Source organism: Amblyomma maculatum, chromosome 11 (genome assembly GCF_055883805.1).
Source record: "Amblyomma maculatum isolate TAMU_Amacu chromosome 11, ASM5588380v1, whole genome shotgun sequence".
NCBI classification, from domain to species: Eukaryota; Metazoa; Arthropoda; class Arachnida; order Ixodida; family Ixodidae; genus Amblyomma; species Amblyomma maculatum.
Window position 1 is genome coordinate 64,825,939 of NC_139354.1, and position 12,580 is coordinate 64,838,518.

Consider the following 12,580-nt stretch of genomic DNA (forward strand, 5'->3'; position numbering starts at 1 on the left):
TTTCTTCCGCCAGCAGTATAGCATACTGTAGTTTTCGTGGAAACATCGGCTTTCACCTCTGCTGAAAGAATGCTGCTGAGCATTGGACATGGAGATCGTTCCTAGTACAAGGCCAAACAGTTCTCTTATACCAGTACACCAGCGTTGAACAGCGAATTACTCTCAATTCCAAGAACTAACATGGCGGTTTCTGAATAAGTTAGTGTGGGTATGAGGAGGACAGTTGGGGGAGCTCGATTTCGTGAGCGGATGGGTCATCCCTCGCTACGAGCTTCCATTGTTCCTCCCAATAGAGTACTTTATAAGTTTTTGTTTCCATCTCTGCTTACACATGGCCGAGCTCATGCGTCAAAGTGAGCATTCCAGTGTACAGTCCAGGGAGATCTTCACCAAGGGCTACGTAGTGGTCGGAGCAGACTGCAGCAATGAAACCAACTCCTGAAAAGCACGAAGCAGATTGATTTTGTACTAATAATCTGTTCCCCGCAATTCCTGTCGCTCTGCGTACACAAAATTCTATCCAAGAATTTCCAGTTTACGAATTTTATTTTGTGTTTTCCGTTAATTTCTGTACTACATCTTTTTCCGCCATGTAGGTGCCAAATCACTTTGAGGACCTTATGAAAAGTCCTTGAAATAAACTTTTAAATGTAAAACATGGCGTAAAATTGTCTACACAATCCTTCCTGAAGATTTGCACTTCACCTATCCAATCCAGCTTTTGCTCTTTTTTTCATTCAAAAGTCAACAACCGCAACATATTTCAGGGGTGCGAGAAAGCTACTTATTAATAACGATGGGCAATGAATGCAAAATGATCGCGTTCTCTTCTTATCCTTTCAACAATTATTGCTAATCAGATACACTGAAAAAAAAAACGTATTATAGGCATGCCATCCAGGTCATAATCCTGTGAGAATTCTTACAAACAACTTGTCCCAAGCGATAACTGCTGAAACCCAGGCCGCAAGTTCTTGAGGAATGAAATTCAGTCATTGCATTTCACGATGTAAAAGCGGTAGGTCCCCGGACTACTTTGAAGACCGATTTATTGTTAGCTGTAGAATATATAAATTTTCTTTCCTCGACACAGAACAGCAGATATTGCAGCTTACCTGCGGCATTCTTATCCAATTTGTTGCCCCTCCTCTTCACTACATCTCGCCTATAAACAAATGGCGAAAAGACATGAGTTACTTTTATTTCCTTCACTCAAAGCAATTCCAAGATTGAGTTTGCTGCGCAAAGTTCTCACCCAGAGAGTAGATACACGATATCCGGTTTTCCAAAGGCATTCTTTTTATCTTTAGCGTATATCTGCAATTCTTTGAGCGTTGCGGAGTCTTCCAATAATTTTCGAGTGCCTCGCACATATTCCTCGTCCTAATAAAAAAAAAACCAGAAAAATAATCCCCACTAGTTAAATCCATATCAGTTCTATCAAGCAAAACTGACGCATGCCTCGGCGGTCAACCCTTCTGTCGCGTTTCTCAAACATTCATGGTTTGGCTGAATTTGTTCACAGATGTATGCGAGAACTGCCCCAGGCATTGATGACCAATGTTTTGCGCTTGAGACCCCAATCCAATTGTTCAATTGACAATTTCTGCTCCCTAATATTTTTGCCGCATCTGTAAGCATCCGCCGGTCCTCTTACCGTTGGCTCCTCTGCACCTGTTACCATAAGCCTCATTCTTGGATTCCTGACATCTGTGTATCTTAAGTTTGCCTGAAAAAAAAAAAGGAATCAGAGTATGAGGGCAACTGTTCTTAATAGCTAGCTAAAAAAAACGAATAGACCTACATAAAGCACACAAAAATGAAATATGAAAGAGCACTGAACAAGGATTTAGGGGAACCTCAGTTCTCAAGCCGAGCAAATGTTTCGACACTGGGACTTGTCTTCGTCTGGGCCTTGCCGAAACGTGGTTCGGCTTGCGAACTGACACTCCCCCTCTACCTTTGCTCAGCGCCCTTTTTCACACTGTGTAGCCACCTTCTTTCTCTCATAGCCACGAAACGCAAGACATAATACGTCCGAAACCGTTCAGTCAAACACCAGCATGAAGCCGGTTCAACTTAGTTGCACAGATGGGAAATATCTGCGCTAGCACATTCCAAGACTGGGGAAGCTTGCGCTTCTAAACGCGTGTTCGTTGTTCAGATGCTCTGATTCTCGGAACAAACTCTTGTGGTCACGGCAACTGCTCGAAAACGACTTTTAGAGCACAAACTCTACTTCTCGCATGTAAAACGTTATGGTCCTGTCGTTCCAAGAAATGACCTCGGGTGCCGCTCGAATATTTTGTTGGCACGTGCGGCTGGCGGAGTGGGCTGCGCACGCTTCTTATATTTAGCACATCTGCTACTCCTTCTTCACTCACCTGCCAAACTTTACTCGTAACGTTGCATATCTCCATGAATATGCAACGTTACCTGGAAAAGTGCCCCTCTTCCTTGCACTCCCATGACTACTCTTTCCCTCCACCACACAATCTCCTGAAACCCCCCTTCAAATACCATCGACACATTCGTGTTGCCTATAGACCAGGAATTGGTGTACTTGAGTTTCGCAGGAAGTCATCATAGTCATGGAGGAGTCGCACGCTGGAACCAGTGCTCCTGCTGCGCTTCCTTGACGTTCGCAGACTGCCATGGAGGAGCTGACCCACAAAAAACTGTGTCTGACCACGCTTAATCAAGATTCCACTCTCTAAACTAGGTTCAGTTTGGCTGAATCCACAAAATTTTTTACATCAGTTCGGGCATCTCATTCGCTCAAACAACTACCGTGTTCCCGGCGTCGGCTGGGAGACACCGTACCCCAATCTTTCCACTGGGTAGATACTAAAAAAGCTAGAATTCGAGAGAAACGTTGCCGAAACTACCCATGCTATTTGACGCTAGCGTCAAATTTGCAACCAAACTGTACTGATACGGTATCGTAATTACTGTTTATGCTATTTAATAATATCGTTCTGAATGAAACAAGACAGAACATATATAGCACCGAAGGTTTGCCGTTCTTTTTCTTCAAGACATGGGTGAGATGCAAACATATAAATAAAACACTGAATCTTGATTGCAGGTGCACATAGCTGATTTATGACAGAATATGCAGCGTTCTCGCCAAAGTAAGTTTAGCGCAGTATATAGGCAACAAATTACTGCGCGTTTTTTTTTTTTTTTGCATCCGTACATCGAGCATGTTGAACATGAATTGTAATTATAGGAATTCAGTTTCATTTTTTGCTGCAATTGTTTCTTTCGCGAAGTCAACACAAAAGAAACCCGATCAGGAAACAAACTGAAAAAAAAAACTGCAAAGACAAAATTTAACTTGGGGGTTGTGAGAAGTGTGAAAAATGACATTCCTTTCAAGTGTCTTTATACGAAGCCGCTGCGCTCTGCTAACTCAAACATCTTCAATCAACTGCACACTGCTGTCGGCCAGTCAGTCATGGCTTTGTACACACTGCTCTTTATAATCATAAATGAAAAGAAGGCAATGGGAAGAGCTTCATGTACCCACGATGACGCAGATGAAGGCCGCACCGTGATACTAAACCTCGTTTTTGTCAGGGTCCAAACAAATTAAGTATAAACCCATTCTTCTGCACCCAAAGTTTTAAGGCGGAAGCCTTTAATGGCTCATGCTGTCCTAGAATAAATGTGTCCCGCTTTTGCGGCGGCTCTGATTGGCCGAGGCTCACAGAGTACCACCACAGTATGTGCGAATGCATGCCTTATATGGCCATATGGCAATCAATGATCACGCACCAATAAATAAATAATAAATTACTAATTGAAGACTAATATTTATTTAACTGACCAATAAATAATTATAAATAAGTAATAATTTAACACCTACCTAATGCCTAATTAGTTTAAAATAAATAATTATCATATATATAATTATTTAATTAGTTGCAGCAGCAAAGAAGAACAACAATAAGAACTGAAAGCTGGGCGAGTTGGATAATGTATAGCAAAGCAGAATGCGGTACTCAACTTTCGCCTTTGACTACTTTTGTCGCTAAAGTCCCTCATAATTTTTATTGGGATAGGTACCGCTAGCCTTTGCAACTGTTTCGCGCCGTTACTGCGCTTACCGCGCACGATACTCGCGGAAAAAGCACCACTGTTCTATTCTGTTCCCCGCATGATGCACTGTGTCAACCGGAGTTCTGAGCCTACAAGCGCGTCTGTAAAATGGTGCTGCGCAAGCATATAAGCTCCACAGGTAAGCGGAAAATGCGCATTTCACATTGTTTATTTCTTCGGAACTTAAAAATATTTGAGGTAAAAAAAACTTAGCAGCATTACATTGACGAAAAAAAAATGTTGCCCGATATAATTTTATGCACACCGTACCCGCGGCGGGGCAACGCGCGCGCACTCTGCCACGACAGTAAATCTTGAAAATAATGGCTCTAAGTATTTTCTTCCTGTGTCATTTCAAATTATTGAAATTTGACTAATATACCCAACGTAACATTATAAGCACTCAGAATGCAACTGAAAGTTTCTTCTGACAAATTTGTATCCCGCCCACACTGAGCGTAAACCAGTAAAAAAAAAAAACGTTTGAGGACGCTTATGCATCACTTTGAGACTAGAAACGATAGCGTACATTCGTTGGCTCCGTCAACCCTTTTTCGGGGCACTAAACACTATGTCGCAATAACTAAGCATCTTTAGTACGACGGACAACACTTTCAGTTGTTTCGCGCATCATTAAGTTGTCTGCTTCAAAATAAGTATTCCGTGGAATGTGCTCCGCTTATGATATGACTTTTTAGAAAGGTGCATTTTCTAATTATGTCCCCAATTCGCATAAAAGCAAGTCTGTTTTATGGATAGATCCGCGTTGCTCATTCTTCATGTCTTAAGGAAGCTTCTCAAGTATAGTAAAACATGCGGTACTCACGGAGTTCATCATTATGCAGATATACATAAGGGCATCTTCCTTGCTCTTGAAATGCCGAAAATGGGGATGATCCAGGACAAAGAATACCTCAACAACGACTTCCCCTTTGTTGTTTCTATTTACCCTTCTTCTTCTTCTAGTTGTGGTGGTGGTGGTAGTACGCTCTGGCGTTCGGCGTGGTTTTTTGCCTCGCCTTCTTCTCCTACGGCGCCTTGTCTCCTCCGAATCTTCGCAGCTGTCTATAACCACAGAAAAATATCATCGATTAAGACAAAGAGTGCGATGAGTGATGCTCGCTAGCCGTCTCGGGAAAACAATAATACAATGACGACGGCGCGTATAACTACCCCTGCATATAAAATTTTTTGACGGTGTTCCTCAACCTCTACCAAAAAACAATAATCATAAGTGAGTGGACGAAGTGTCTGAGGAATTGTATTCAGTATCACGTACTACGTTTAGGTCCCTGGTTTAAATTCTGTCGGCCAAGTTGACCTACAATTCAGGGAGGTGAATTCTAAGGTGGAATGGGTCGTACAGCGGTCAAAATGTTGCTGTGCACAATGTGGCAGCATTAAACTTAGCTGCCTACATAATTGCCTACCACCTTGCTACTGAGCGGTGATCTGAGAAGGAACTATAGTGAACGACAGTATTCAGTAGTTCGGCGCAAAAATGATCGAAAACCATTTTGTCACTTCCGATCAAAAAAAAATCAAGCGTGACGGTGCAATTCGCACAAATGAGCATCTCAAGTTTTATATTCGTTTCCTTGATTTGCGTAAGCAAATATATTTACCGGTTCAAACTAGCATAAGCAGGGCTAAGCTCACATTAAACCCTCTTGGAAGTATTGATCTTTCGAATAACACGCGGGTATAGCAGGTTCAACAGTCATTTAAGAGTGCGGATTCTAGCTGAGATTAGTCTCCTCTCGGGTTGATCCATCTAATTGCACGCCTTTGTCTGAAGAAAAGCAGGCTATTCTTGGCATCCATCATATAGTAGCTGCATCGTTTTTAAATTGAACTAGCTGGCTATACTAGCTAGAATAATAAATTGCCAAATGTACATTCTAGATGTCATATCGCTGGTTTGTTTTGTTTTGTTTAGCCCTTGAGGTAGAGCTTGTGTATCAGGTGAGATTTATTCACGACCCTAACAATACATGGCAAAATTACTTTTGAAAAGGAATTAAATTACATTACTAATTACTTTGCTGAAAACTGCAGAAAAGTATTAAATTACGTTACTCATTACTTCTTCCAAAAAGGAATGAAATTACATTACAATTACTTTTACTGAGTAATTCAATTATTTTAGAATTACTTTCTAGTTTCCATCCATGCAAAAACTAAGTAAACCTAGTAAAAAAAAAACAACTTGTTCTCCAGACGCGAAGCCCACACATTCGTCTTTCTGCCAAATTCCGTCCCAGAGAGCTATTCCTTCCCTCTTTCCTAAAGCGCTTGCCATTACAAAAACAAGACCAGAGCAAAAACCGGAACAGACCAGGCGCACTTCAGTCAAAGTAATTTCGAAAGGAATTAATTACTTTTGCTGCGAAATTACTACCAAAAGTAATTCATTACATTACTAAATTACCAAACGAAAAACGTAATTAATTACATTACAAATTACCAAAAAGGGTAATTAAATTACAGTAATTTCAATACTGTAATTCAATTACTGCCATGTCTGGCCCTAACGCATAAATGTGAAGACAGGTATTTTGCTCTCGCTTAAGTACTCGCAGAGGAGGTAAATAAGTAGCTCCACAAAGACAGTCACATACCTCTCTCCTCAAAATGGAGCGGCGTGTCAATCACAGGCGTGTGTTCAACCTCATAAACCATGTGCGGGATGAGTCCTGAATCCGAACGTTCCATTGTAAGCAGCGGCTCAATTCTGTGGCTCGGACCAACCAAACCTTTCTGAAAAACAATCAGGAGGACGCGCACCATACTCGCGCACCTCGTATGGATAGAAGTGAAACGTAATTGAGCTATACACGATTCAAGTCCTGCGTTAAGTTACGAACAGTATTTGACGGTTCTATTTTTATTCGCTGACTTTCCTGCGCTGTGTGTAAGCAAGCATTTTACGCACAGGGTTGGTCAAACGTCCTCGGGTCATATGGTCTGATGTTTAGCCATGAAATAGAGCATTCTGGATGACCCCGAAGATGACTGTAGCGCTCGTGACTGTCCTATATGACTCCTTCTTTTTGTCTTTCGTCAGTATGTTTGCACTGACTCCTTCATGTCATGAATCACCAACTAGTCCGGTAGCTTTCTATCTCAAGGCTCAAGGTCCATGGAGGATGAAGCGGAGTCACATCCTTACCACGAAAGACCTTATTTCTTGCCTAAAATTACGGGGCTTTTAGTACCACGCTGTACTAGTGAAAGGCACATCATGTGGCTTAGGGACTTTTGAGAAACCCTGTATAACAGTAGTTCGAGTAACACAACCTGCTAATTATTATCTGCAGCTTGCAAGCATGTAAAATTTAAGGTTTTCTCTTTTTATCAGAATTCTCCTTCTAATAGGTGTAATAATGCATTTTTCCACTCTCCCATACCGAACCCACTGTACGTTCTGTGCCTGGTATTGACTATACCTTTAAAAAATTCTTAAAAGGCACTAAGCATTTCAGAATACGAACTCCGATATGCATGTATGTCAAAGTTCGCCAAAATCATTACGCTATTAGCAAAGCTGCATTTAGGAAATTTAATATAGGTTATCAGAAAGAACGCACGAGTTCAGTAGCGTTGCCATTCCTTGCGAGGGCGACGGTGGCGAGTTGCTTTCCATCTTGATACAGCTGCTCATTAATCTCCCGTCCGTCGTACTGAAAATAACCGACATTTTTGTTTGCCCATTACTTACCAATTTTAAAACAATAGCTTCAGTAAGCAAAATTTATAAGGCAAGTTATGATATCCACGAAACAAATGCGCGGCACGTTACTTGGTGACCCTCGGAGAAGAGCTTCGTACATCAAGACTGTCTATAGGCACCATATGCCAAGGCAACCCTCGTTTGACGATTGCATCAAACGGTCACGCACGATAGAATCGATCGAGAGTTCACAATGTGTCATACACATGCTTAGTGCGAGAGTGCGGTAAAGTCGATTGTGCGATAGTGTGAGAGTGCCTTTTTGAGTACTTGTTAAAATCCGGCGTGATACACTCTGGCCAGAGATTTTAGAGACCACTTCAGGCAACTAAATTGCGATGAGGCGAAAGCCATTGTTTGAAACGCCGCTGATTCCCGCTCTGCTCCTGTGCGCTGTGTGGTGCGGAGTTCGAGAAATCGCCAAATGAAACGCGCAACATGGACGCCTGGATCGGATGACCAGCGGGGTCAGCTTCATATATGCGTTAATCGCCAGGTGAAGTAGTCGGTCATGACCGGACGTGACGCCTTGACCGATTGTGACGTCATGATGATGTAAGTTTCGGGTAGTATACATGACCAGATAGGACATCGTGATTACGTCACATCCAGTCATGACGTCAAGTCCGATCATGGCAGATGACTTCGCCAGGTGATTACGTCCGACTGTCATCATTATCATCACTAACTGCCATTATAACTAACCACCACTATCTATCATTATTCGTTACTATCTACCCCTAACTAAAGTTCTTCACTGACAGCTTTAGAGATTAACGGAGCCCTGCAGAATCTCGCGAAGTGCAAACATCTCGCACGAACGCACAGACGGACATTAATTAGCCTACAAGGGCTTTCACCTTAAAAGATATCACTCTTTCCCGCTCATCACGTGAGGAGATATACGAGGTGTCGCAGCTTAGATCAAAGTTTCAAAGAAGAAAAAATTTGGCGTTCTTTCGAAATGAAGCTAAATAGTGATAATTTAGTACTTTTCTAAACTATCATCAAGTATTTTTTCTTACTGCCTACAAGAATAATTACAAAGCGGCATTAACTAATGCGAATTTCAGCTTTTAGACTTGAAGGTTAAAGTTTACGAGCGGCATGAAAGAGGTCCGACCCAACGACATCCGATGAGGTCGCCTCAGCGCATGCAGCCTTCTTCATTCGGCAAAAAAATAAATACCGGCGAAGTTCAATAAATGAGATCGTGGCGCATGCCAGCGCACGAAGCGCACCAGCATGATTATTTTTTTTTTTTTAGTTTGCTGTCTTGCATTTTTGTCGTATTAAAAGGGCTATGCTGAAGCTAAATTACCGGGAGCACCCGAGTATCACAATTTTCGGGATGCTCGGCAACCTACGCATTCACATCAGAGCGTTTAAAGCTATGTTTAAAAAGCTCGTTTATTAATTCGGGCTAACTATTCAAGTAGTAACAGGTTTGTTAAACTCTACCATTCACTTCATTTTAATTTTGTACAACAAACTTTTTGTAATTTTGATTCATCTTAGCCCTCATCATTTTGAGTTTTTACAGCGTAAGCAGCTGTGAGCAGTAGAGCCTATGCCGTCACGTGACTGATATCCAACAAATACCAGGGGAGGTGGCCACAGAACAAACATAAGGCTGTGCAGACCTGTAACGGCGCGAAAGGGTTCAGCGTTTGTTGCACAGATATATTTTCCATATATAAGCCTCAGCGATATTGGTCTAATTCTGTCTGAACGACCTCACTCACTGCATTTCATACATCAGAACATTAAGCTTCGGTATTTCATGCTGTAATGTGACTTAAACCCATATAGCACTAAACAAGGCAGGGGAATTCCTGCTTGCAATTTTCGTGAAGACTGTCTTTTGAGCGCAGGGTCGTCGGCCATGATAGAGAATGCTTCCGTTTTCTACTTCCTCCGCCAGGCAGTAACTGTCCTGAAATACTAATAATCACCTTGTTTTCGACACGTTCGCAGGACGAGAAGAGGGATAAAAGGTCGTTTAAGCTTCCCTATAGCTTTACTCTCGATCCCAAACTCAGAGAAACTTGTAGAACTAGGATACCACTCCACCGATATTGACTTCCCCACTGCGTTAATTCCAAACAAAACGCCGAACTTTGTAATACTTTCTATCTGTTCAACCCCGTTTGAGCTTAAGTTAGTTCGTTTCTTTTTACAGCCATACACTGTACTCATATGACCAGCCTTAAATGGTCCATAACGCTATGATGAGTGTAAGTGTTTGAAGCGGCCTGTAAATCCTCCATCTGTCCTTCGACCCATCAACATCCCTTCAGAGCCTTTCTACCTGGTCGGATTAGACCTTCTCGGAACCTTTTCTGTGTCTACTGCTGGAAAGCGATGGGAATTGTCTAGTAACAGATTAGGCCACCCAGTGCAAAATAACGGGCAAGCTACACATCTCATTATTGCTACTGATTGTCGCCGGCTACCTTCTCCACGGACTTATTTTCCATCATGGCCTTCCCGTCCAACAACTCATTGACCGTAGACGCACATTCCTTTGAAAAGTTGTGGACGACGTGCTTCGCTCAGGCTCAACTTATTACAGTTAATCACCGCTTATCAGCCGAGAGCTAGAGGGCTCACTGAGCGCCTCAACTACACCCTCATTGGCATGATCGCCATGTACGTTTTTTCCGACTATCACGAATGGGACATAGGCCTCTCATACTCTACATTTGCATTCAACTCGTACCTCTATACTGCAGGCTTCTCCCCGTCTCACCTTTAGGACAGCCGCGAGCCTGACTTCCCTCTTGACACATAGCTTCGTAAGCCTGGTCATCCGCCTTCTGAATTCACCCGCAAAGCCACTGCCTGTTTCTACTTCACCCATCAGCTTCCATGCTCTATCCTGCAAGCCTTTCAATCCCCTCAGCACAAGCACTGCAACAGCCGCCATCTTGTAGCCACCTCCTTACCTGAGTGCCTTGTGTCGCTCTGGCCGCCTTCTTGTCGTTTTGGCCTCTCATAACTTATATCGCGCTATTTTGGTCCGTATCGTGCGTACGCCAAATTACGGCCGCCACCTACGAGATCTCTCCAGCCTTTCCAAAGCCCAGTTCTCGTCCCGTATACCTCGATGTCGTCCACGGGCCTCAAGCCCTACCACCTAACGGCACATTGAAATTGCGCTTCCCAACATGGCACTTCGAGCATATTGTTTCGAATGCGCTTTATCATTGTATTTCAACCACTGATACTTCCATTCTAACGCGCTACTTTGCAATCTGAACAGAAAATACTTCACTGCGTACTTACCATAATATACTCTGGTTCTTTCCCTCCCTTGATAAAGCGAACTTCCGGGGCGGCAATTAATGCCTGTTCTAGAGTCAAGGTAAGTTGATCATGTATTTTCATGATAAGCTTTCCGTCATCAGATCGCTCTTGTAGAAGGCGAGGGTACACCAGCCGTGGCTCCTGCAGGCCTGCAAGATGATTCTTTAAACTTCCTGACAAGTTTTAGTTCAATAATTGTACGATTTCTTCAATATATAGCTACTGATGCCGAGAAAGAAATAATGAACTCATCGCCTTCAGCTAGGCTCTGTACGCAGTAAAACAAATGTCTTAACCCTACCATTCTAAAGAAACCTACAAACTCAGCATCGGATACATTATCACCATGACCCTCATGATAAATCCGCCAACCTTACCCTCCGACACTCCCTGACTTTTGTGTCAGATTCTCTAGCCATAATATTTTTTATTGTTTATTTCAAATAGAATATTGTCAAGTTCCGTTTGTTTAATAGCCCCCTCCTCTTCTGGCTGGTAAAGGGAAACGACAAAGGAAAAATGAGCGCCGACGAAATATAGGGTACACTGTAATGCGAAAAATGAGCGGAACTGTTTACATGTATTGAGGCAAACAATTTGAGAGTCGTGTAGGTATGCACAGTTACAGGGCAAGCTGTATTCTCCACACATGCTCGTTCTTCAAAGTACACTCTCCTCCAATTAAGTTATTGTGAATAAGGAAACCTTGAGTTCGGAAGAAGGGAGAGATATATATTCTACTTGTTACATTAAAGGTATGATCTAAAAGAAGAGCTCTATGCAAGGGTTCCGCGAGGTCGTCACAGCTGTAGGAGAGCTAGCAAGAAGAGGCTCGACGTTCTTTGCTTATAAATTTATGACGTTCTTCTTTGTCTTTATATCTGGAAAGAAGTCCTCCATTGCAAACATTCTTGGAAATCTATGTGCCGTTGATGCATAGCGCAGGAAGTGTTCGATGTATTTGGTGAGCACGGTAGGGGAGAACTAGACGACCAGTACCTAGCATGCGGGTGCCCAGCTTTCCAGCACACAATTCATCACCTTCATCGAAAGTGCCAGACACCTCGATGGGCACCGCAGGCAGGCAGTTAAGCAAATGGATGGCCACAACCGCCACTCTGCTGATGCTTCTTCGTGCGCAATGGCAGTACTGGCAGTCTGTAATTTCGAAGGACCCCTTAACGCGAGAAATATCTCTACACTGTCATTCACCAAAATATCTGAGAGGTCAGTGTTCCTTATAACTATTCAAGATTTCCGAGAGTTCGCAGAAGGTTTCCACGAGTTAGTTTTTGCCACTTGAAATAGGGTGGGCACATGGAGCAGTCTAGCTCTGAAGCACTAAATCTTTGCCTTTAAGTATAATACACTATAGCGTTAAACAATGTCTCAGTATTCCAGTGCAGGCATTCACCAGGCTATCTGAGACGTCTT

At 42.7% G+C, this 12,580-nt stretch overlaps 1 protein-coding gene across 1 annotated transcript in view; it reads right to left on the reverse strand.

The window, feature by feature from the left end:
- LOC146173989 (venom metalloproteinase Antarease-like) overlaps positions 1-10,766 on the reverse strand; it is a 29,102-nt gene extending 18,336 nt beyond the window's left edge. Inside the window, exons 1-8 of the mRNA XM_084585314.1 lie at positions 10,590-10,766; positions 7,695-7,787; positions 6,726-6,864; positions 4,931-5,169; positions 1,658-1,729; positions 1,256-1,383; positions 1,116-1,165; positions 330-438 (exon numbers count right to left, since the gene is read on the reverse strand). Coding sequence (XP_084441440.1) covers positions 330-438; positions 1,116-1,165; positions 1,256-1,383; positions 1,658-1,729; positions 4,931-5,169; positions 6,726-6,864; positions 7,695-7,787; positions 10,590-10,766 — 1,007 coding nt within the window. The remainder of the gene's footprint in view (positions 1-329; positions 439-1,115; positions 1,166-1,255; positions 1,384-1,657; positions 1,730-4,930; positions 5,170-6,725; positions 6,865-7,694; positions 7,788-10,589) is intronic.
- Between the last annotated feature and the right edge of the window lie 1,814 nt (positions 10,767-12,580).